A 25,375-nucleotide genomic window follows, 5' to 3' on the forward strand; every position below is an offset into this window, starting at 1 on the left:
ACCTCTGCATCGGTGTCCCCGACTTGTAGTCGATGTCTAGAACAATGGCCTCCGGGTTGCTGGGCAGGTAGCAGCCTGTGCAGGACAGAGGGATCACGGAGAAGCCACAGCCAGGTTCCAACATGCAGAGCCCACGGAGGCCGCCGGTCCTTGTCCCTACCACTGTGGACGTGGATCCTGGGGCCACTCGGGGTCCTCCCTCCCTCTGTCCTTTCACAGATCTCCCAGCAAGACTTCTCTACGAGGACGCACCGAGCCACGTTCCTCACAGACACCACTTCCGTGTCCTTCCGCTCTGGTGCCCTGCCTGGCTTCCCTGGGCCGCAGCCTGGGGCAGGGGGCGGACGTGCGTGCACTGCATGGTGCCATCCTTTCTGTCACCACCCTCCCTAGAAGCGGTGGCACCCCTGACAATGGGACAGAGGCTCTGAGTGCGTGTATATGAGCTCAACATGACGATGTGCGAACTGTTTGAAAAGACGAGTTTGCACCAACAGCTCCAAACAGAACAGAGAGGTGAAGTCTGGATTTCCCTCTTCTCTTTACACCACATGGATCTGACACCACCAAGCAGAGTTTTACACAGCAACAGCCAACAGGCACCAAGGAACAGAGTCCTCTTGGGGGCCCAGCACACCACCCTCTCGGCCCTGCACCCTGCACCATGAACTGGGACTTGGGAACCCTCTCCTGGGGTGACAGCTGCCGAGGACGGTGTGTAGCCTTCAGAAGGCAGTGTGCAACTACGGCTGGCCAGCCACCGCCTCCCTGCCAGCCCTGCGCTGTGGTCTGCACTCAGCAGCAACTCCCCTCCATCTAACCAGCTCCTCCGGGCCACTGCTTACCTGGTTGCACCTTCACTTCAGACAGGGCTGACAGACAAGCCTTCTTCCTCTCATCACCTTTAGGGTAGGGTCTGAGAAACAAGACAGACGGTTTGCTTTGTCCCCTTTAAGAACTGACCTCTGGGAGCTGGTGCTGTGGCACAGCAGGTTAACACCCTGGCCTGAAGTGCCAGCATCCCATATGGGCACCAGTTTGAGTCCCAGCTGCTCCACTTCCAATCCAGCTTGCTGCTATGGCCTGAGAAAGCAGTGGAGGATGGCCCATAGTGCTTGGGCCCCTGCCAGCCATGTGGGAGACCCAGAAGAAGCTCCTAGCTCCTGATCGGCACAGCTCCAGCCGTTGCGGCCTTCTGGGGAGTGAACCAGTGGATGGAAGACCTCCTCTTTCTCTCTCTCTCTGCCTCTCTGTAACTGTGAGTAAAAAAATAAATACATCTTAAAAAAAAAGAATTGGCCTCTGTGGCACAGCCACAGCCCAGAGCCTGCTCCTGTCTGGACTGCCGTCTTCATCTATTTTCATTTTATTTGAGGAGGGTAGGAGGGAAGTAAAGAAAGGGAAATGGAGAGGGAGAGAGAAGAGAAAAATACAGATCTTCCATTTACTGGTTCACTCCAAATGCCTGCAACAGCCATGGCGGGGCCAGGCTGAAGCCCAGAGTTGGGAACTAGATCCGGGTCTCCCAGATGGATGGCAGGGGCTCAAGGATTTGAGCCATCAGCTGCTGCCTCCCGAAATGCCCAAGAGCAGGCACCTGAACCAGACGCTCCATGTGAGGTGTGGGTGTCTCCAACGGCATGCCAGCCACTGTGCCACACCCTACCCCAGCTACCCTGGAAGGCCCTGCCAGGCCCGCTCCCGCCAGGACACCACTGGCAGCAGTCCTCTCCGGCTCAGGCCCTCAGGTCCCTGGCCGGTACTCCTCATCCAGAAGCCCAGACAGCCTGAGCAGAGAAGGTGGAGCCATCTTCTGGCTGTCTCCAGCCCTACTCGTGTGAAGTGTGAGCGAACTGCTCTGGGCGGGGCCGGGCAGCCTCAGGCTGAGACACTGGCCCCGTTACTGACCTGCCGCAGGGCCCTGGGCAGCCCCGTGGGCTGCGTGCCTTCAGATGAGGATGAGAGGTGTAACCTGGGCAAGTGCCTGTTGTGTGAGGCGGCCCAGGAGTGCCATCCCCGCCCACCCTCACCGGCCCAGCATCGCTGCCCTCTCAGCGCCCAGCCCAGGGAGAAGTCTCGGGAGATATGGGCAGGCCTCGTGGTAACCAGGGTAAGAGCCACTTGGGCGCTGGAGACAGCCCAGGCCAGGAGGCTGCCAAGAGCAGTGCCCAGTGTTTCCTGCCTGGGCTCATGGATGATGTTGGATCCATAAGAGCCAGGGCCCAGAAAAGGGATGACGAGAGCTGCACCATCTAGTTTTCTGGACTCTACGTAGGGCCCTTTGGAGCTTGGAGAGAACAGAGTGGCCTCAAGCTGGGTACAGTGTGTGGAAGGTAGCTAAGACCTGTTTTCTGAAGTTAGCAGTGCACGCTGCCTGGAATCCTCCAGCGTGGTGCCTCCTCCCAGGCTGCGCCGGAGTCAGCGGCGGTCATGGTTACCGCCAGTCACTCCCATTTATCTGGTGGGGCTGGCCTGAGTCTGGACCTGGTTTTTTTTTCCCCCTCCCTAATTTATTTCAAAGGCAGAGCTACAGAGAGGGAAGAGGAGAGAGAGAACGCTTTCATCCACTGGTTCACTCCCCAAATGGCAGCAATGGCCAGGGCTGAGCCAGGCCCAAGCCAGGAGCCAGGAGCCTCCTCCTGGTCTCCCGTGTGGGTACAGGGCCCCGAGCACTTGGGCCATCCTCTGCTGCTTTTCCAGGCTCATCAGTAGGGAGCTGGATTGGAAGTGGAGCAGCTGGGACTCAAACCAGCACCTCTGTGGGATGCTGGCGCTGCAGGTGGGGGCCTAACCCACTGCACCACAGAACTGGCCCCTGGCCCTGGGTATTTTGTGAAGCCCCCCAGGGCAATGCCAATGAGCAGCAGGGGTTGGGAGGAGACATCCCAAAGATGGCTTCTGAGGCACCGCCACTTACTTGATGATGGCCGACACGTTGGTGATCTTGTTAAAGAAATCAAACTCCCGCTGGTAGAAATCCTTGGCTGGACCCGACAGGGAGCCTGTGATCTCTTCCACTAGCTGCTCCAGGAGGTCGCCGATGTCAGCTGCCGAAGAGACAGAGCTGAGCCCTGTGGGTGCTGCAGGTGGCTCCCGAGAAAACCCAGCCAGGAGTCCCGGCACCCGGACCAGCGGCTCAGTGTGCCCTGCAGACTCGGCGTGGGGCCACCCCCAGTGCCGCTGCCCTTCTCTCTGACGGGGCGAGGCTGCTGGGAGAGGCAGCCGGCGCCTGAGCAGAGCTCTGTATTGCAGCAAGAGCGCCGCCGGTGCCCTTGCCGATGTCCTCGGGGAAGCAGCGTAACATGCTGAGCATTCTGAAGGCTCACCCCGAACCTGGCTCTTCACGTTCTGTGTGATCAAACAGGAAGAGGACCAGCGCCCCTGGGGTGCCTGAGCAGCGCTGTCCCGAGAAGCTTCTAGCATTTGCCTTGCTTTCCAGCTGAACTAACCTCTCTGGCAACGTTTTCTTGGAAGTGATTAAAAAAAAAAAAAAAGAGTCTGCCACTTAAAGGAGAACAGCTTCTAGGATTTTCGAAAACTCTTATCTTCTGCCAGGAACTCAACAGCTTCCTGGTGACTTGTGGGTGTTAGTTAGCAATGCTGCACAACGAATACATCAACACTTGGGTAACCCCCGTGTTCTTTTATACACAAGCCCTCCTGAGGTTAGTGAGGGGGACCAGGGACTGAAGGGATCAAAGCATGAAAAGCCACTTTGTGAGTAAGCCTAAGACTTACACTTGCCAAACCTGATGTGCAGAGCCAATGAGCTGACAAAACGATGAAAATGCACACACACACCCCCAGTGGCAAACCCATACAAGGCTGACTTTTCTACATTTGCTTCTGCTGAAACAATGTATGGAAGAAACACAGAGCGGAAAGACGAGGCAGCCAGAGTCCAGCCATCTTCGATGAGGCCAGAAACGAAATTCTTTTTTTCTTTTTTTTTGTTTATTTGACAGAATTACAGACAGTTGAGAGAGAGAGAGAAAAAGGTCTTCCTTCTGTTGGTTCACCCCCCCAAATAGCCGCTACGGCCAGAGCTACACTGATCCAAAGCCAGGAGCCAGGTACTTCCTCCTGGTCTCCCATGCAGGTGCAGGGCCTAAGCACCTGGGCCATCCTCCACTGCCTTCCCGGGCCACAGCAGAGAGCTGGACTGGAAGAGAAGCAACTGGAACTAGAACCCGGCGCCCATATGGGATGCCAGTGCTGCAGGCAGAGGATTAACCAAGTGAGCCATGGCGCCGGCCCCAGAAACGAAATTTGTGAAAATGTAAATAAGTGCCATTCTTCTCGCTCATATTTGAGTTTTTTGGGATAAAGCTTACTTTTTTTTTTTTTTTTTTTTTGGACAGGCAGAGTGGGGGGGGGGAGAAAGCTCTCCCTTTTTTCCGATGGTTCACCCCTCAATGGCCGCTGCGGCTGGTGCACTGTGGTCGGCACACCGCGCTGATCCCATGCGGGTGCAGGGCCCAAGGACCTGGGCCATCCTCCACTGCACTCCCGGACCACAGCAGAGAGCTGGCCTGGAAGAGGAGCAACCGGGACAGAATCCGGCGCCCCGACCAGGACTAGACCCTGGGGTGCCAGCACCACAGGTGGAGGATTAGCCTAGTGAGCTGCGGCGCGGCGCTGACCTAGAAAGCTTACTTTCTAGAAAAAGGTGTTACTTATGGTAACATGTAATGAATGGCTTACTTTTTAAGCTGTTTTAATTTCTAATTTTAATTTCTAATTCTGATCGGCACTGACAGCTGATGGCCACATAAACTACAGTTCTTTGAGGGTCTCAGCAGCTTTTAGGAGGGTCTGAGACCTGCTACCCTGGGCGGGGTGTCTATCGTCACAGGCAGCCGCAGCTCCCAGCGGGAAGCTCTCACTTGGACACTGCGGGGTGGAAGCACGGGAGGGGGGCTGCTCCCCCATGTGTTGAGACAGGGAGAAGCGAGAAGCACCTTGCCAAAGGATGGGAAGTAGAGGGTCCGCAGGCTGGGACAGCACGCACGCTGCAAACTGTCCAAAGCTCTGGGCAGCCGCTGGTGGTGCCAAGAAGGGGAGGGAGACCTGAGGGGAGCAGGAAACACTCACGGTCTTTTTGGTGCCCTTCTTCGTCGAGGTAGATGTTAGTCTTCATGTTCCAGATAAACTGGTGTGCCAGCAGCTGGGATTTGGATGCTGCCCATAGGATATACTCGCGCACGTAGCCCATCTGCAGGAGAGCACGGCCACTGTCACCCCAAGCATGGGCCCCCCACCAGGAGAGGCGCCGACTGCTCACTCTGGCAGACCCAGCCAGTGAAGCCACACAGTCCATGTGGGTATGCTCTCCAGGGCCAGGGTGAGGCAGGGGCTGGTGGCTGGCTGGGGTCTGCAATATGGGCTGCAGTTGGCATCTGTCTCCTCCAATTAGGAACCATGATGTGCAAACCAATTTTTGAGATTGTCAGATATGAGAAATGAATGGGCCAGGTATCAAAAGCTCATTTGTAAGCTGGTTGTTTAGAATAATGAAGCAAAATGATGGGCAGGTTCCAGAAAGCTAACACAGAGACAATGCTTCACAAGGCAGACCTACAGTCACCGCCCTGGACACCTTCCTCCCTCTTCCTCTCTGGCCCTTTTCTGCCTTCTCTGCCACTCACTGGGGTAACTCCAGTTTAATGGGAAGACGCCTGTAGGAGAGGCCTCGCCTCACCCCACCCCTGCCACAGTCTGAAGCCACCCTCTGGTGGATTCCTTGGCCCAGGTTCCTTACCTGGTAGGTGGGGGTGCAGGTTATCACACAGGCAAGACTTCAGATGCCTTGCTGCTATGGGTTTCCCAATCCTAACTCATACATGGACCTCAAGATAAACCATAAATGTTCAACCTGCAGTGCTTTCAAATACACTTTTTTTGCTTATTTAGGGATGTATAAACCATAAGGCTAATAAAAACAGGGAGGGAGAAAAACAGGCTGGAAGCGGCTGATGTTGTTCATGTTTAACACTGAGAAGCAAACTGACTCCAGGGCTCACGCACCAGGAGGTGGGTGGGCTTGGAGTGAGGCGCTGCCCTGGGGGCATGGCCTTGGGCCTGGGGGGGTCCCCACCATGGTATTTTCTGTGGTGTGTCAGGAGCATGTAAAGGACAGGTCCACCACTACGGGCCAAACAGTGTCCCCCAAATTCCTGCTGAAGCCAGGGGACGGAGGAGAGGGCCCATCCAGTCTGACTAGTGTCCTTAAGAAGGGAGGTAAGGACCATGTGAGGACACAGAAGGCGGCCAGGACAAGCCCAGGAGAGGCCCTGGGAGAAGCCAGCCCTGCAGTCACTCCTGTCTTGGACTTCCAATCTCTAGATTTACATGAAAATAAGGGGCTGGCATTGTGGTGTGGCAGAGAAAGCCACCACGAGGGACGCCAGCATGTATATGAGCATCGGTTCAAATCCTGGCTGTTCTACTTCCCATCCAGCTCCCTACTAATGGCCTGAGAAAGCAGTGGAAGACAGCTCAAGTCCCAAATACTTGGGCCCCTGCCACCCACATGGGAGACCTGGAAGAAGCTCCTAGCTCCTGGCTTCAGCCTGGCCCAGCTCTGGCTGTTGTGATCATCTAGGGAGTTAACCGGCAGACAGAAGCTTGCTCTCTGTCTCTCCCTCTAACTCTGCCTTTCAAATGAATAAAATAAATAAATACGTAAGTAAATACAAGACAAAAGAGAAGAGTAGGTCTATTGCTTGCACTGCCCAGTGCACACTAACACCCACATCATCTCATGGGCTCCTCTTCGCCACATCCAGAGGGCTGGACTTGGATTTCAGGTGACCTACAGAGACCTCATCCGGAGGAGCCCAGGCTGCCGCCCAGAGGAAGAAGCTGACAACAATCCCAGAGCCCACCCACTCTGCAGAGCACGCCTGGGCCTCAGGACAAGGCGGCAGTGAGTCTGGCTCTCCCGTCAGGGCTACTGGTGACTGAGGGGCAGCCATGGGTGCAGCACTCAGAGATCTGAGGGAGGTGCTGCAGAGCCTGAACGGGTGGAGACAGGCTGGGTGTGGGGGCAGGAGTGCGCACAACCCTGGGGTGGGGAGGAGTTTGTATCCGTCCAGCCTACCTTGTCATACCTGAGGGCCTGCACGATCTGGGGGATGTAGAACAAGATGGCGTCCTGCAGAGGAAGAGTCGACCATGACCTCTGAGGTTAGGAGCAACACAGACGACACACACGAGGGGCACTGAGCCCCATCCCTGCTTCAGCTCTGCCCTCAGGTTGCTGCTCTCCTGGGAGCCCCACAGCAGGGCTGAGAACTAGGGAGGGCCGGGGGCAGCAAGAAAACGACCCATGGCTTCAAACCCTTGCTGGTGAGATAACCGAAGGCAGGCTCCTGTGCCTACAATGAGAACACTGCCTCTGGGAAACCAACCCAAGGGTAGGGCATCCAGTGCTGGCCCTGCAGTGAGTCAGGCTCTAGAACATTCTATAGACACCCCCGCCCGTCATCAGAGCTGTCCTACAGGATTCCTGTGAACATTCACTGGCAAGGTAAAGAGGCACGGGTGGTTACCAAGGGGGAGTATGCTTACGACCGACCCATGCAAGGCCTCTGAAGCCCAACTCAAGTAAACTTTATTTCTAAAACACCTGAGTAAAGCTGAAAAACAAAACGCTAACATCTGAACTAGACTGACATCCGTCCTCTACATCTACACGAACAAAACTGGGGAATGATGACGCATTCTAGGTTGGACTGGTGTTCAGTGCAGTGCCTTCCAGGTTGGCCACAAAGCCCTGAACCCCTTCCTCCATCCACTCAAGCACTCCCAGAGGGGCCCACCCCAGGCTGGCTCTGGAAGAGCCCCAGGCTCACCGGGGGGAAGGACCGCAGGACTTTCACCCCATACTGCGCTGTGAGAGGGTGTGGGGGGTACATGCTGGAGAAGTAGGAGAGGCCTGTGGGCGGGTCCGTGGGTGCCCAACACAGCACGTGGCTGAGCTCAGGAGCATCGGCGTCGATGGTGTGCCAGGTGACGAGGAACTGGGGAGAGCAGGAAACAGGTGGCTCAGGGGAATGGCCACAACAGGTGATGTTTATAAAGGTGCTTGTAACTGCTGGTAGTTACATGTTACATGTAACAGCGTAACCACAATCAGAATGAATACATTCCATTTTTCCTATTGCAAACACAAGTGCCACATACTAGGAGTGGAAAACACATCATTAAGAGAAATCATTCATACCAGTGAGGTCACATTGTTTTATTTTCTTGTTTCCTGGTGCTTCTGTTTTTGTGCAAGTTAAACCTAGGCCCCCAGGACATGGGTTATGTTACCTTGATAGCTTCAGGGACATCGCTAACAGCTCCTGGGTCCAACCGAACCAGACGGGTCACTTCGTTCCCGATGGCTTCCGTGTTCTTAAACCTATGACACACATAGGGTGTGGGTGGGGAGGCCTCCCAGCCACCATGGCAGGAGGGAAGCTGGAGGGTGAAGCTGACCTGGAGAGATTCTGGCTGATCTCGAATGACAAGTAAACGTTCCATGCTATGAACGTATTGGTAAACCTCAATGCTAGGGCTGAAAAAGGATGAGCCAGGGGCGGCGCTGTGGCGCAGTGGGTTAACGCCCTGGCCTGAAGTGCCAGCATCCCATATGGGCACCGGTTCGAGAGCCGGCTGCTCCACTTCCTGTCCAGCTCTCTGCTATGGCCCAGGATAGCAGAAGATGGCCCAAATAAATAATAATAAAAACAAATTTAAAAAAGTAATAATAAAAATAATAGAAGTATGAGCCAGATCTTTTCTTGAGCAGGAACTGCCAGTGTGCAGTCCCTGCATTTAGAACACCCACTCCTTTCCTGTACCGCATGCCCTGCCCTTGCCCCCCACAGCCCATGCATGGGAGTGGCCGCAAGTCAGTCCCCGGTGACAGGGCGGGCATGTTTTCACGATGCTACCACCCCAGGCTAACAACATTATGCTTGAAACATGCAGGACAACTGGTCTGGTCCTGCCCTGTGATCAGCTCAGGACCGGGGGGAGGAAGCAGTAAGAAGGCAGCTCTGGGCTCACAGTGAAGCAACATCTGTTTGCCAGAGGAGCTGCGGCTGCCTGGAGGGCCTGCTCCATGGCAGTCTCTGCAGCCCTTCTCTTTTCATCGGCCTGTTTGGTCCCTTTAAGGGCTGCCCCGGGAGGGTTCCCAGGAGAGTGCTGCTCAAATGTGACATCCAGGAGCAAACCCAAGCCCTCCGGGAGCCCACCTCTGCGGCCTACATCCCGAGAACAACAGCTCCTGGCCAGCCCTCTCCTCCATGAATCAGATCTCGGCACTGGGTTCTCCCTGATTTGCCTCCTCAGGCTCCAAAGTGCTGGGCCCCCAGGTTAACAGTCTCACGAGACCGCAAGGCTGCCGTGTGGCCCTTCAACATAAAGATGGCCTGAATGTCCTGGGCAAGAACTGGCTGCCACACAGCTTCCTGGCCGTCCTCGGTGGGGGCCCCATCACCTCCCCCGCACTCGTGACCCGGCAGGCAAGCGCCCCACGCCGGACGTTCGGCCAGGCCCTTGGCCCGGGGGCCCACCTGGCTGGCAGCTGCACGGCCAGGTAAGGAGAAATGCTCCAGGCGAGGTTCACATTGTCCTTCCACTGCTTCTCGCTCAGGCTGATGTACTTGGACCTCCAGTTGGCCACGCTGTTCTCTCCGGCCTGGTCCAGCTCCAGCTCCGGGGCCGACAGTGGATTGTACCATGTGATGAGACGCTCAATCTCGGTGGCCTGGGGAGACCATACACCATGCCCTGAGCGCCTTCTGCAGGCCTGCACACGCCACTCCCGCCCCAGTGTACCGTGTCTGGCCATGGGGGCAGCGGCCATGCCTAAGGGCCTTACCAGCAGGGAGAGCAGCAGCGTCCTGCGCTTCATGTAGTATTTGTGCAGCTGGGAGCCCCGGTTGGTTTTCTTAGACATGCCTAGGCAGGAAAGAGCGCAGGAGTGGTCCCGGGAGCCCCCGCCCACCCTCTGCTCCTAGAACCAAGTGGGAGCTGTCGTTCAGCGCTCTGTTCTGCCACTGCAGCGCATGTCCATCAGGTTGCCAGGAGGTGGCGGATGTAGGAGTGAACCTCCCACCGACCTGACTTCTTGGAGATGGTCGACATGCCGCTGGACAGGGGGTAGGTGTTGATCCAGCCTTGCGTGGCTTGTTGCCGGGAGCCCACAGTTATGTCCAGGTTGCTCCGGGTGTCCTGGTTATCTGTGGGCAAACACAGCGTCGATTCTGGGATGAGCCGGCTCAAGGACAGGCAGCACAAGAGCAGTGTGCACTTGCGCCAGGGAAAAGGCCAGCGGCAGCCCAGGCGCGTTCTGCAGCACGGGAGTTGGCGGAGGCGGGCCTTGCAGGACAAACACTCCTGATGGCGAGAAGCTGTTCATCTCAATCATTCTAGGTGGACAGCTTTCTAGGATTCACTAGGTTCCAGCCAGCCTTTCGAGTAGAATCAAGCAGGCATTTGGTGCAGCGTTCAGCTGCTGCTTGTCAGAGTGCCTCGGTTCAAGTCCTGGGTCTGTTTTTGATTCCAGCTTCCTGCTAATGCGCACTCTGCAAGCCAGCAGGTGGTGACGGCTCAGGTACTTGGGTGCCTGCCACCCACATGGGACCTGGATTAAGTTCCTGGCTCCCAGCTTTGGCTTGGCTCAGCCGTGGCTGTTGGAGGCACTTGGGGAGTGAGCCAGCAATGGAAGAACTGTCTCTCTCTCTGCCTTTCTGATTAAAAAAATGAAAATATATAAATCAATGAATCATTGTGTCTGCTTTTTCTTTTCTTTCTTGCAGTCGGGGTGTCAGCTGTGGGTCTGGCTAGAGAAACCCATCTCATCTCTCAATCCATGGTCTGCAATCAGCCATGGGCCCAGAGAAACTAGGACGAAGTTTCCTTTGGAGGTGGGCTGCTGGCTTACGCTTCAGTGTGTCTCCAGGAGCACGCCCTCACGCAGGGCTCTTTGTCCCTGTGCACACTGCTAGCTCCTGTTCATCCTTCCAGACTCAGCTCAGATGTCACTGCTTCCAGAAAACCGTCTCTGACTCCCCAACTCCGGCTAGACCAAGTGCCTATCCGTGATGGATGTTCCCAAGGTTCTCTCATATGGCAAGTACCTGTCTGTCTCCCTCCTACCAGGTGGCAAGGCCCTGGTCTTAAGTCATCTGGGCACACTGGCCTGAGCCCAGCACTGGCTCAGCGGGAGCTGGGAGCTGAGCTGGCACGTGGAGAAGAGAAGCCGCGGCGAGAGGGGTGTCTGAGGCCTCCTGTGCTTGCCACACTCCTTGGCTTGGGCACTGGCTCCTCCATGGCTGTCCACGGCACACCCGTCCCACCTGTCCCCACCCCTGTGAGCGGGTGCACTACTAAGAGCAATGGTTACCTGGGGGGACGAGCTGGCTGGCGGTCAAGTACTTCTTATCTGAGAACATGGCGGTCCAAAACTTAATCATTATGCTGATGTCTTCTCGCAGCCGCTTTTCTCCTTGAGTAGGAAACTTTGGGGGACAACTTCAAACAACCACAAGAGGACAAGAGCTGAGCGCCTGGGGTCAGGGCCGGAAGCCAGTCCCATAAAGCAGGGAGAGGTAACATAGTGGTCTCTTGACAACAAGAGGTTAGCACGGAGCTGGTCACCAGCACCAGGGATGTCACAGACTCCACGGGAAGGTTCTGGAGTCCTCTCATGCCCACCCCAGCACTACCCTCAGAGACTCCCAGAGCTCTCCGCTGATGATGTGCTTGAGCAGACTAAGACAACCAAGCTGTCTACAGACAACCAAGCAGCACCTGCACAGCCCCGGGCACTGCATATTTACAATTCCTCACGTGCTAACTATTCACATTGACAGGAAACACAAATGGCATGCACTTAATCTCTTAAATCAACTGAACGGAGAGGAAATCTGCACGCATCTCTCAGGAAGTTAGCTCGAAGCACATGCATACACACAAGCGTATCCACAGGGCACGCACGCACACACACGGACACACACACCACAAGGGCTGAAGCTATGTACATCGGAGGTTGGCAATCATACAGCAGGCAAACTGTGGCTTCTGTGGGTGACCTCCGGGGCACTGGGCTGTCCCGGACCCTGTGAAGTACCTGAAGTAGTCAAAGGCAGTGGAGTAGATCTTCTCACGAAGCACATTGCGGATGGTGGCATTCGGAACCACGTCGGCATGCAGCAGCGACAGCCCCAGGGTCAGCAGCCTGGGAGAGAGCGGCAAGCAGGGCCAGGTCAGTGGGAACCCTGCACGGAGCTGAGCTGTGAGGGTCCTGGCCTCCCACGCAGACCATGTGGCCCCTGGGTCCAGGGCACACATCTGGACGGAAGAGCCTGGACTGGGACATCAGCCAGCTGATTACTGGTCACAGGTTTGTTTTTGTTTGCTTGTTTGTTTAAGTTTTTGAAAGACAGAATGACAGTTTTTTTTTTTTGGGGGGGGGGTGAGTGGGAGGGTATCTTCTGCCTGCTGGTTCAATCCCCAAATGGCTGCAACAGTTAGGGCTAGGCCAGGTGAGGCCAGGAGTCAGGAGCCCCATCCTGACCTCACTCGTCAGCAGCAGGGACTCAAGAGCTTGTGCTACCGTCGGCTGCCTTTCCAGCGCATTTGGGGGAAGCTGGCTCAGAAGCGGAGTAGCTGGGACTTACCTGAGCTGGCACTCTGCTGATACAGGATGCCAGGGTCAAAAGCAGAGCTTATCCTGCTGTGCCACAACAGGAAAATTTTTTTTTAACCTTCACTTTTGTTGGAGAAAACTGTGTAACTGGTGTGGTAATCTGCCTGCCTGGGCCACAGACTTCAGTCTCATAAACTATCTGCAGGCCCCCACAAAGGTAGACCATCTGATTCAAGGTAGAAAGAAAAAAAATTCAAGCACCTGGTTTCTGTTGAGCCAGGTCCCACACAACGAGGTATTAGGGACTGTGGGGGAGGCACCATTCCTGTGGGCAGTGAGTTTATAATCTGGGGCTGGGTCGGGAGATCAGGGGTCTTCCTGAGCAGATTCTGCAGAGTGAAAAGCCACGCTGAATCTTACAGAAGAGGACTCTGGGGCATAGGCTCCAGCTACCGAGTGAGGTCAGGAAGGGCTGGCAGTGAGATGGGCCCTGAGCATCAGTGTCTTGCTAGGCAGAAACAGGGTGCCCAGGTCCAGAGGCAGGTGGCTATGGGAGCCAAGGCTCAGGGGTAGCCAGTGCTGGGGCATCGTGGACCTTCGGGCCGTCCCCAGGTGTATTGCAGGAGAAGGGACGGTTCTGATGAGGCCACCCTCCAAGGGAGCCATCCCAGCCAGCCAGAGCAGCACCTGCACTGCTGTATGCAAGCCACAGGGGCCTGCCAGGGTCAGGTGTTGTGAGGGGCAAGGGGGCGGTCACTGCTGGGCAGCTGGCTAGTCCAAGGAGACTGGTGAGGAGGAACTGAGGCCGCAGACACGAGGTCAGACATTCTGCCTGGAAAACCAAGTGCCTACACCGGGCACACCTGAGGACCGGGGCCAGTGGAAAACCAAGTGCCTACACGGGGCACACCCGAGGACCAGGGCCAGTGGAAAACCAAGTGCCCACACCGGGCACACCTGAGGACCGGGGCCAGTGGAAAACCAAGTGCCCACACCGGGCACACCTGAGGACCAGGGCCAGTGGAAAACCAAGTGTCTACACCAGGCACACCTGAGGACCGGGGCCATCCTGGAGGATGCAGAGGGAGGCAGGAAGGCCAGCTGAGGGTGCGGCAACACCCCTGTGTACATCAACAGCACTGCAACCGCACTGCATAGGCACGGAGACCCACAGGGAGTGCTGTCCGTCTCTGTGACAACTGTCCATTGCTGCGATGGCTGAGGACTGTTTTTCAGTAACCCATTCTCATTTTATAAGAATATAGCTCAAGGGGCCAGCACCATAGTGCAGGTTAATCCTCCACCTGCAGCGCCAGCATCCCATATGGACACCGGTTCTAGTCCCGGCTGCTCCTCTTCCAATCCAGCTCTCTGCTGTGCCCTGGGAAAGCAGTAGAAGATGGCCCAAGTGCTTGGGCCTCTGCACCTGTGTGGGAGACCAGGAAGAATAACCTGACTCCTGACTTCGGATCAGTGCAGCGCCGGCCGTAGTGGCCATTTGGGGAGAGAATCAGTGGAAGGAAGACCTTTCTCTCTGTCTCTCCCTCTCACTATCTGTAACTCTACCTTTCAAATAAATAAAATCTTAAAAAAAGTAAAAGAATATAGCTCAAGACAGATGAGAGATGAGGAGGAAGGAGAAACTGGCCCTTGCCTATGGCTTTCTTGAGAAGTACAGCCCAGTGGGTGGCCTGTGTTTTGAGGGGATGTGAGCTGGGCACTCAGGGGAGGGGCAGATAGAGCAGATGGTGGCAGTGAGGGCCCCCACTGCACCTAGGCTGCGGCGACTGGGTGTTGCAGTCCTCACAAGTAGGACCTGACTGTAGGAGTGGGGGTGGGGATACTTTAGCCAACTTGAGCAAGTTCATGGCTTTGTAAGATTAGGAAGGACGCTTTCGACAAGCTTCTCCCCATCACCTAGGGATGGCGCCAAGTCCCATGCCACACCCTACAGAAGCGAGACAACACACGCCAAAGACCCACACCGTATGCGATCCACCCCAACTCCTCCTGGGACCCCAGAAACCCCAAGAAGAGAGCCCTCACTTGAAGCGTGGTCCGATGGCTGCCACGTGCCGGTTCATGCTGCCCTTGGCCCCGCCGATGTTCAGGGACAGCGAGCGCTGCAGCAGGCTGGAGAAGATCTCCACCTGGTCAGAGCTGCAGTACTTGGCAATCTCAAACCGCTGCACCAGGAACTGAGTGAGAAGGCAAACACCACGGTGTGAGGCTGGGCCGGCGCAGGCCCGGGGCAGCCTAGCAGGGGACCTGGGCTCCGAGGTGACGGCAGTGGTGAACAGGGTGGGGCTGTGGAGGGGGTGAGAAGGCACCCCCCCAGGTCAGGCTTGGAGTGGGGGAGGTGGTTACGTACATCGATCCAGATGTAGTGGGGGGTCACTTCCGGAGGACAGGGTCTTGGCTGGCTGGTTTCCGAGGCTGCCAGGGGATCTGCCTCCTTTATCTCAGCAGAGAACAGGCCGAACTTCTGCTCCACGGTCATATGCCAGGCCCCAGCCATCTCCCGCATGAACTGTGAGCAAAGGGATACGTCAACTCCTCTGAGGAGCACAAAAATGGGGCCACCGTTTCTCTTTTAATTACAGAAAAAAGAATGTGTATTCCTGGAGTGAAACCCAGAAACCAAGGAAAGTAGGAAGGAAAAATAAAGATCACTCCAACCCCCACCCCACAGTCTTCCACGTCAGTGTTTGGGGCTGAGCTTCCAGCCCACATGCTGTGTCCCAGTCTGTGGAGCCTGGCAGGGCTGAGTGGGGAGTGGCAGCACACCTGTGACATGCCAGATACCACATGGGCCCTCAACCTGGGAACGCTTTTTACTGCCAAGGGCCATTTAGACGTTACTAACATCACTCCAGGGCCATACTAAATTATCAACTTATAATTTAGCCTGTAAAGATTTACTGAATTTTGAGTCCCGCCCGTGGTTGCCTTGGCAGGGTGAGGCCAGTGATTTCTTGGGAGCTTTATGGTCTGCAGGCTGGATGTCCCCCACCCCTGTAAAATCTCTCCAATAATCCTGAGGGCCACTTGTGGTTGCAAGGTAAGACCGCCGGCTCGGGGCCTCCGAGCTGACAAGGCAGGACCCGAGTCTGGCTTCAGAGCCCAGTTCCTTTCCTCCACCTCACACAAGGCCTTCATTCCCCAGTCAGAACTGGGGATGCGCAAGGGAGTCGGGGAGGCCTAAAGCCACTACGGCTGGGCTGCTCCCCTGCCCAGCCACACTCAGCCTGGCCCTCTTCTGGGTGAAGGGACGGGATGCCCAGGCAGAGCCAAGTGGTGGCCTAGAAGGGATGTGGGTGTGGGAGGGAGTACCTGTGCTATGGCTCCCAGGTGGGAACCTGAGTTACAGGTGTTTCACACAGAAGACCAGGAGGCAGCATCTGGGGCTGGGCCAGCAAGCTTTCATCCCTTTGTTGGCCCAAATGATGCCAGCTGGCTACTTGGGGCTCCAACCCCTGAGCAGAGTGGCAATAGGGCCAGGTGGGAGGAGCAAAAGCTCTGGCTCCCTCTGCCACTATCCCCCTTTCTTCTTGATGTGGCTCAGGGTAACCAAGTGGCCAGTCCCACACACTGTCCCCCAGGCTTACTGCCGGGTGGGGTGGCCACAGGTGCTCAGTGGCACTACTGAGCAAGGCGGGAGTGAAGTGGGTGAGCCCCAGGAAAGCCAGGTGTGCTTCTGAAGGTCAGAGCATATAGCAGGTATCCTTCCTGTCTGGGGCTCAGAACCTTCTAGAGGCCATGAAGATGAGGACAAAGAGCACACGGGCAAAGGATGGCAGAACTGCTCAAGGGCCCAGGATACCCATGGGCCACTCAGTCTGCACTTCCCTGTGAGCAGCCTGTGACACAGAGGAGAAACTCCTTCTTGTCTCCCACAGCCACATGTTAAGTCGTGGTATGACAGAGGAACAGAAGTGGAGGGAAGAAGGAGACCCTAACTGATGGGGTAAAGGACCCAAGTGAAAGCCACATTCCCACTCATTAGACTGACAGCCATGTCCTAATGGCTGCCTTGGTGTTGGGACTTTCTGGGGTCCGGGAACAGAGCTGGAGCCACGAACAAAACAAAAATCCACATGGTCTATGGTGAGGGCCACGGACAAGAAGAAATAAACGATGGACATGGGACACTGACAATGCTGCTTTAATCTGAGTATTAGTTTGGGTGCCCCCAAAGGCCCACGTGTGAGAGGCTTGGGACCCAAAGTCTTAAATCCATGGTTAACGGATTAAGGGTGGAGAATTAATCCAATTGTGGTATCTGAAGCTGCAGACTTCAGGAAGTGATCAGGGAGACTGGATTAGACTGGATTAAGCTGCTGAGATGGAGCCAGCAGTTGGATCACCATGGCTTTAGACAGAGATAGCTGGACATGAGGACAAGGGTCCTTCCTGTGTCTGCTCACACTCATCAGACCCTCATCAGACACCAGACTATGGTCCCCTGATCCTGAACTAAGAACTAGAAACAATTTCTCCATAAGCAGCCTAAGTATTTCAGGTGTAGTAACTTGGAGCTAACAGTTGCAAAGCTGAAGAGTACAGCAAACAGGAGTGTGTGTGGGAGATGTGGACTGGGTGGCCACGAAAAAGGACACCAACCCCAGAGGAGATGCAAGAGGGAGGCGTGTGCCCTCGGAGGAGCGGGGACAGCAGACACGGCCTGTGTTCTGGAAGGCAGGGCTGAAACTCAGGATCCCAGGGTGGCTTCGGAGGAGGAGCGAGCACGTATTTGTGGCAGGCCACTGTGCATCTGAGTAAGTGGGTGTTAGGGGCATTGATGGAGGTGGGACAGAAGGGACCTGACTGGGCCTACGTCTTACTGCTGGCTCTGACTGCATGTGGAGAAGGCTGAGAGGGGTAGAAGCAGGGAAACCAGCTGCTTGAGGGACAGTGTTTGGGATGCTGGGAAATTAGGTTCTAGATCTATGTTAAAGGTAAAAGATAAGGCCAAGGGTTAGTGGGGAAATGTGAAAAGGGGGAGGGGGTCAGAGCTGGCTGAAAGGACTTGGTCTGAGCGGAGGAAGGGTGATGCTGCAACTTCCTGCAGTGGGGACCAGGGCCAGTAGAGGTGGCATCGAGGGCTGACTCTGGGCCTGTCTGGTTGAGGTGCAGATCAGCTAACTCCATGGAGTTGTGGGGCAGGCAGTTGGAGGAACACACTTGGCCTGGAGGTGATGACCCTGGCAAGACCACACATGCTGCTAGTCCCACCTGACCCTGAGATGCATTCACAAAGGCTGGGGAGGGGGGTGGACCTGCAACCCAAAACACTGCAGGGGCTGTGAGTAGCTGGCCCTGGGCTAACCTGTCCTCCTACTGCCTGGGGCCTGTGGGTGAGGTCTGGGCTCACCCTCCTTGCCACCAGGGATCCTTAGGGGCTCTTCTGAGCCACCTGTATTTGAAGACCAGATGGTGAGATCAGAGGTCAGGGGCACCCGAAGCCTCAGACACGATGTGAGGGCTGGCACCTTCCTGCCCTGTCAAAGTCCAAGAGGAGGCCTATCCTGGTCCCTTCCTGAGAAGTGGAGGGTCCCCCAAGACAGACAGGGTGCAGGCGGGTGGTGCTTTGCTCACTACAGGTGCTGGTAGGACTGGCAGGCTCCAGGTGGACAATGCACCCTTGTGCTGTGCAGCTATGACTTGCTTGACAAAAGGTCAGATGTCCCTGGCCCTATCAAATAATCACCCAGTCACCAGTATGACAACCAAACACCACAGGAAGAATTCTGGTGAACTAGAAGGGATTCTGGTTCCAAAAGCCAAGTCCCTGAAGCAAGAGCACTGGATTGAGGCCTGGAAAAGTCCTCAGGGGTGGGGGTGGGGGTGGGTCAGACACTCCAGAACCGGTGCTACCTGAGGATCACCAAGAAGGGTGAGAGAAACTGTCAGCTAGGACTCGGCTCAGGCCAGCGTGTGGCAGGAACAAGTTACCAGGTCAGAGACTTGCACGCTGTACAAAGGACCCCAGCTCTTTCTTCTCTTAGGGGAATCCAGGCGCCACAACCTTGAGCAGATGTCAGGATCACACTGTCCTCACACACGCGCCTGCTCTTTGTCCCTTGTGAATGGAAGAAAGGGCCTCAAGATGCCACCGCCAGCAATCACCTCTGAAGTCAGGGTTACAGAGTTTTGGGAAAAGATTTATTTACTTGAAAGGCAGAGGGACAGAGAGGATGAGAGATTTTCTAACCGATGGTTCACTTCCCAAGTGCTTGCAACATCTAGGGCTGGAACTCCATCCTGGTCTCCTCTGTGGGCGGCAGGGGCCCAAGCACTTGGCCCATTACCTGCTGCCTTGCAGGTGCATTAGCAGCAAGCTGGACAGTGGTGCAGTCAGGATGTGGCAGCTTAACCTGTTGTGCCACAGCTGGTCCCATGGATGATTTCTGTCCTTCTCATTGTGCTTTTATCTTCTAACTTCTCCATCAGGGCATATATAGTTACACAATGGGAAAAAAAAACTAAAAAAAAAAAAAAAAACAACTCCAAAAAACAAAACAACAACAAAAAAATCAGAATAGAATACGCAACAATGCAAAGTCAAAGCAATAAAGTTAAAAGCCCTCCTAGGGCATTGCTGAGGTCAAAGCAGAGACAGGTGGGTGGAGAAGGCCAGCCAAGGCTGAGGGATCCAACGACCCCAGCCAAGCTATTGGTGATGGCAGGGGCAGGCAGCACAGACTGCAGTCAAAAGAGCCCGACTGCAACAGTAATTTTCTTTTCTTTTCTTTTTTCTTTTTTTGACAGGCAGAGTGGACAGTGAGAAAGAGAGAGAGACAGGGAGAAAGGTCTTCCTTTTGCCGTTAGTTCACCCTCCAATGGCCACCGCAGCCGGCGTGCTGTGGCCGGTGCACCGCTGATCCGGCAGGAGCCAGGTGCTTCTCCTGGTCTCCCATGGGGTGCAGGGCCCAAGCACCTGGGCCATCCTCCACTGCACTCCCGGGCCACAGCAGAGAGCTGGCCTGGAAGAGGGGCAACCGGGACAGAATCCGGCGCCCCAACTGGGACTAGAACCCGGTGTGCCGGCGCCACAGGTGGAGGATTAGCCTAGTGAGCCGCGGCGCCAGCCTGAAACAGTCATTTTCTTGGCACACAAAAAACCTCTCTGGGATCAGCGCTATGATACAACTGCTGAAGCTGCTGCCTGCAACACTGGCATCTCGTATCAGGGCAATGGTTTGAATTCTGGCTGTTCTGCTTCCAGTACAATTTCATGCTAATACACCTGAGAAGGCAGCAGATAATGGGCCAAATACTTGGGCCCCTGCCGCCCACATGGGAGACATGGATGGAGTTCCTGGCTCCTGGTTTCCACCTGGTTCAGCCCTGACTATTGTGGCTATTTGGGAAGTGAAGTAGCAGATGGACAATCTCGGTCAATCTGTCTTTCAAAAAAAAAAAAAAAATTACTTGCACTGACTCCTCTCTCAATTTTGTTGGAAATAAAAAGAAAATAAGTGAAGGTGGGATGAGAAGCAGAAAGACCCTTCCCTTACTGCCAAGACTAGCCCTTCCCCACCCCTATCCCAAGGGCAGCCAGATTAGACCCTAGAGAAACAGAATTAGCAGAACTCTTCAGCAGGCAGGATTTCTACGCACAGCCGGCCCTGCACACACACAGGTTACATATCCTGGAGCCAAACAACAGTGGGGCAAAAATATCTGGGAAAGGGGCCGGCGCTGTGGCATAGCAGTTGAAGCCGCTGCCTGCAGTGCCGGCTTCCCATGTGGGTGCTGGTTCAAGTATTGGCTGCTCCACTTCCAATTAAGCTCTCTGCTGTGGCCTGGGAAAGCAGTAGAAGATGGCCCAAGTCCTTGGGTCCCTGTACCTGCATAGGAGACCCAGAAGAAGCTGCTGGCTCCTGGCTTCAGATCAGCTGAGCTCCAGCCATTGTGGCTATCTGGGGAATGAACCAGCGGATGGAAGACCTTTCTCTCTCTGCCTCTGCCTCTCTGATAAATAAATAAATCTTAAAAAAAATATTTTGGGAAAAAAGTTGGCATCTGCACTGAACATGTACAGACTTTTTTTCTTCTGGTCATTTCCTAAACAATACAGTAGTATTACCTCTTACACAGTATTTGCACTGCATTAGGTACTAAAATCTACAGCTGATATAAAGTACAGGGGAGTGTGTGTGTAGCTTCCATGCAAATATTATGCCATTTTCTATAATGGATTTGAACCAGTCCCAAGAATGCCAAGGGCCAGCTGCACAGTGTCCAGGATACAATCAGAAACTCTGAAATAGCAAAGGAACAAATGAATAGAGATTGATCCAAAGATGACACAGACACTACAACTAACACACCAGATAAGGACTTAAAAAATAATTGTTATAGGGGCTGGCGCTGTGGTACAGCGGGTTAATGCCCTGGCCTGAAGCGCCAGCATCCCATATGGGCACCGGGTTCTAGCCCCAGCTGCTCTACTTCTGATCCAGCTCTCTGCTGCGGCCTGGGAAAGCACTGGAAGATGGCCCAAGTCCTTAGGGCCCTGCACCCTCGTGGGAGGCCCAAAGGAGGCTCCTGGCTCCTGGCTTCAGATCGGCGTAGTTCCGGCTGTTGCGGCCAATTGGGGAGTGAAGCAGCAGATGGAAGACCTCTCTCTCTCTCTCTCTCTCTGCCTCTCCTCTTTCTGTGTAACTCTGACTCTCAAGTAAAAAATAAATAAATATTAAAAAATAATTGTTTTAAGTATGTTCAAAGGTTTATCAATAACAATAGAAAGAGTGGATGAGAAGAGCAATAATTTGAGCAGAAAATACAAACTGTAAAAGTAAATAAATAACTAAATAAAGGGGCCCAGTGCTGTGGCATAGTAGGTGAAAAGCCTTCCGCCTGCACCAGTGGTATCCCACATGGGCACCGGTTCGAGTCCTGGCTGCTCCTCTTCCAATCCAGCTCTCTGCTATGGCCTGGGAAAGCAGTGGAAGATGGCCCAAGTGCTTGGGCTCCTGCACCCAAGTGGGAGACCTGGAAGAAGCTCCTGGCTCCTGGCTTTGGATTGGCCAGCTCTAGCCATTGTGGCCATTTGGGGAGTGGATCAGTGGATGGAAGACCTTTGTTTCTGTCTCTCTCTGTAACTCTCTCAAAAAACAAATAAAATCTTAAAAAAAATAAATAGAAATCCTGTATCTCAGAATTGAATCTGAAATAAAGAACACATTAAGAAAATTTTATAGCAGAATGAACAAGGCAGAAAAAAACTGGTACACAGGCCTGAAGGGAAGCTAAACGCAATAGGCAGGGGAGAGGGATGAGAGACGCAAGAGAACGTCTGTGACCTGAAGGACAACCGACCTCAAGTCACCAACATGTGTGTACGGAATCTCAAAAGGAGAAGAGAAGGGTGTAAAAATATAGTTAAAGAGATACTGCCTTAAAAACGTTCCAAGTCCGATGAAACAGCTAAATCTCTCCATTTACATAATGAATCCCAACAGCATAAATACACAGGAAACCACACCTTGGGGCACAGCATAGTCAAACTACTAAAAGCCACAGATAAGGAGATTCATCCTGAAACTAGCCAGAAGAAAAACAGTAAGGACTGTTGACTTCTCCCTAGAAACAATGCAAGGCAACAGGCAGCAGAAAACATGACACGCCAAAAGCAGTAACACAAACTGTCACCTAGATCTAGGAGAAATATCTACACGCATCAAAAACGAAAGGTGAGAGTTTATTTCTAGCAGACCTAGGGGAAATGCTTAAAAAACAAACACACGAAAACACACATGAAAAACCCTGTGTATATAGGAAGACTTAAAGAGTAAGAAACAGCAAATATTTGGATAAACTTATAAGGCTTAAAAAAAATCCACTTCTTGATTTCCTGGAAAGACCTCTGACTTTTAGAACAAAAAAAAAAAAAAAAAAAAAAAAAAAAACATTATCAGGCACAATCCACGCAGCAGGAGACACGCAGGCTGGGGGGAGATGAGGCTGCACAAACAGCATGGGCTGTGTACAGTGACCCAGGGCTGAATGCAGAATCTCTCTGGCAACAATGCCAACTATCCTAACAGCAGCAGTCGGCATTTACCGGTCACTCCCAGGGTCAGGTGATTTCACTGTGACTGTCACCATACAGATTAGGATTCTATGTAACGCTGCTCTGGGTCAACCCTGCAGGCTGCTCACTTGTCAGAGAGCCAATCATGCTGACAAGCCACGCTCACCTTAGCCCCACAGAGAAAGAGGGTTCAGGAACCACTGGGGGAGCCAGGTCCCTGTCGCCTTCTTCCAGCCCCTCCCTAATGAAGTTAGAAGCCCACTGGACTCAAATGTTGCCCCACAATTCTGAATGGTGTGACTGACACAAACCCACACAGAGGCAAATGTGAGATATTACAATGAATAACATTACTACCTGCCTGGAACTTTCTAATTCTGCCTTTCAAAGTCATCATTTCTCTGAGAGAACAAGAAAAATAAAACACCCTCTTCAGACACTTCTCTCAACCGATCTTAAGAAACAGTGGAAAATTACACCCTTCACCTCATGTGACAAATTGCATCAAAACTTGAGGTGCACTAAAAATACTGCAGAAAATTACCTCCAGGCCATGTGTATAAGGCGCATATGAAACAAATGAAATCTGGGCTTGTATCTGGGTCCCATCCACAAGAGATCTCATTATGCAAATACAAAGATTAAAAAATCCTCCAACATTTTACAATCAGCACACCTACATAACAGCCTTCCCTGCAGGCCCCAGGCGGGAGAAGGCTCAGAACTGACTCAGAGAAAGGCAGCTCATCCCAAAGTTGGAAGGTCAAGAAAAACAACCTTGATGACAATCAGCTGCTCCCAACCAAACCTGAATTCAACAATGTTCAAACCGCTGGGTCCTCCGATTTAAGCAGAGAAATGGCTCCCCCTACCGAGAGATTGAAAAATATCTGCCTGTAGGCCCCACTAGGATGCTTTTAACAGACTGTGTCTACTCCCAGGACGGTCAGGCATTCATAACGCAGACTAGAGGGAGACAGGTGTGAGAAGGTGAGGGGTTTGCCTGGGGTCTGGCGGTGGAGCGAGGTGACCCCGCCCTAGCCCGGAGCTGACCCTTGGTCAGTGTCCTACCGGCACTTCCACTCCATTCTTGCCGGCCAACAGCCACTCCCAGCAGGCCAGGGCAGTCTCCATGCCGTGCTCGTTGAACATGCGCAGGGGGCCCCAACACAGATGATGCAGGAGCTGTGGGTCACAATCTGGAAGCAAACACACACTGCTCGGAGGTCTCCAGCCCTGGCTGCACCCAAATAGGGCTTCCCTGGGTCAAAAACAAAGAGCCCTGGCCTGGGCCCATGAGGACCTTTCCTTTACTTTCTGAGAGATTCCACAGGGGTCTCTACCTGGGGCGAGTCGGGGAGGAGCCAACTCCGGCCCTTTCCTGCTCCAGGACTCCACTGTTAGGACAAACATTCATCTGGAAACGACCCAGCCTTCACGGTCCGTGCTGTGTGTTACCTTTGCAGCTGATGAGCATGGCGGTCAGCTTGAACATGGCCTGCGTGTAGTGCTGCGGGCTGCTGAGCTCCAGAGCCGAATTCAGATCCTGTACCAGCATCTTGTTCAGGTCGGACCTCTGGCCTGTGGCACCCGAGAAACGGATCATTCCGTACACCTGCAAGAAGCACGCTTGTCAGCAGCCCCACACGTACGCCAGGCACGTGGGTGAGGGCCCGGCCGTGACCTGACCACACTCTTGGCAGGCCCAGAGGGTACCTGCTGTCCCAGTGTGCAGCCCACGCATGCAGAGTGCAGGCTCGTTTCACTGGTTCTACCAATGCTCACAGCTTCTTTCTCAAAGAATCTCTCTTCTAGAAATGCATGTCGGACCATCTTTGTACTCAGTGCAGTCCAGGATAAAGCATGTGTTCAGCAAACATTCGTTACCACTTCCAACAAGAGCCCAAAGAACAGAGTTCTCAGTGGTGGCTGCTGTGTGGGTACATACAGTCACCTACTGTGGAGGTGGTAAGCTGTCCTAAATGCACCAGATAGGCCCTGTGCCCTTGAAACCCTCCAGCAATTGGTGAATTCCATATCACAGAGACCCTGCCATCATTTTCCACTGGGAAGGAACCCAGTGGCACCAGAACAAGAGGATATTTTGAAGGGCCTTGGATACAAGGGCTGGAGAAGTACCTCGCCTGCGTAGCGGTTGCGCAAATTCAGGGATGCCATGAAGTTGGAGTAATCTTTCTTCACGCAGGCTGGGCGCTCTGTTAGCTGAGTGGCCTACAGACAAAAAGAGCAAGTTATTTTAGACTGCCACAACTTGGCCATTTTCTTAGGTTTACCATGGCTAAATTTAAGTCCAATTCAGAAGTTAATTTCAAATTTGTAGGGTTATTAAAAATTCCCAGGCCAGGTAATTTAATACAATGAAGTACTGTAGAACATACTGCTGTCTGATAATGTACCAGGGGCAAACTGTTTTTCTTAAAAAATATTACTTATTTAAAAGGCAGAGAAAGATTGGCGCTGCGGCTCACTAGGCTAATCCTCCGCCTGCGGCACCAGCACACCGGGTTTTAGTGCCGGTCTGGGCACCAGATTCTGTCCCGGTTGCCCCTCTTCCAGGCCAGCTCTCTGCTGTGGCCAGGGAGTGCAGTGGAGGATGGCCCAAGTACTTGGGCCCTGCACCCCATGGGAGACCAGGAGAAGTACCTGGCTCCTGGCTTTGGATC

General features: G+C 54.0%; 1 protein-coding gene across 3 annotated transcripts in view; it reads right to left on the reverse strand.

The window, feature by feature from the left end:
• Positions 1 to 25,375, reverse strand: part of PI4KA (phosphatidylinositol 4-kinase alpha) — a 144,196-nt gene that overhangs the window by 7,000 nt on the left and 111,821 nt on the right. The window contains exons 30-46 of one of the 3 annotated variants that reach the window (XM_051826727.2): positions 24,831 to 24,923; positions 24,150 to 24,306; positions 23,763 to 23,890; positions 15,021 to 15,179; positions 14,696 to 14,847; positions 12,131 to 12,238; positions 11,405 to 11,532; positions 10,119 to 10,238; positions 9,878 to 9,957; positions 9,570 to 9,763; positions 8,320 to 8,410; positions 7,857 to 8,024; positions 7,103 to 7,156; positions 5,095 to 5,215; positions 2,918 to 3,047; positions 846 to 916; positions 3 to 75 (exon numbers count right to left, since the gene is read on the reverse strand). In XM_051826727.2, coding sequence (XP_051682687.2) covers positions 3 to 75; positions 846 to 916; positions 2,918 to 3,047; positions 5,095 to 5,215; positions 7,103 to 7,156; positions 7,857 to 8,024; positions 8,320 to 8,410; positions 9,570 to 9,763; positions 9,878 to 9,957; positions 10,119 to 10,238; positions 11,405 to 11,532; positions 12,131 to 12,238; positions 14,696 to 14,847; positions 15,021 to 15,179; positions 23,763 to 23,890; positions 24,150 to 24,306; positions 24,831 to 24,923 — 2,027 coding nt within the window. Of the gene's footprint in view, positions 1 to 2; positions 76 to 845; positions 917 to 2,917; positions 3,048 to 5,094; positions 5,216 to 7,102; positions 7,157 to 7,856; positions 8,025 to 8,319; positions 8,411 to 9,569; positions 9,764 to 9,877; positions 9,958 to 10,118; positions 10,239 to 11,404; positions 11,533 to 12,130; positions 12,239 to 14,695; positions 14,848 to 15,020; positions 15,180 to 23,762; positions 23,891 to 24,149; positions 24,307 to 24,830; positions 24,924 to 25,375 lie in introns of those variants that run through there. The other 2 variants (XM_051826728.2, XM_051826729.2) reach the window with 2 other exon arrangements.

Source organism: Oryctolagus cuniculus, chromosome 21 (genome assembly GCF_964237555.1).
Source record: "Oryctolagus cuniculus chromosome 21, mOryCun1.1, whole genome shotgun sequence".
Taxonomy (NCBI): Eukaryota; Metazoa; Chordata; class Mammalia; order Lagomorpha; family Leporidae; genus Oryctolagus; species Oryctolagus cuniculus.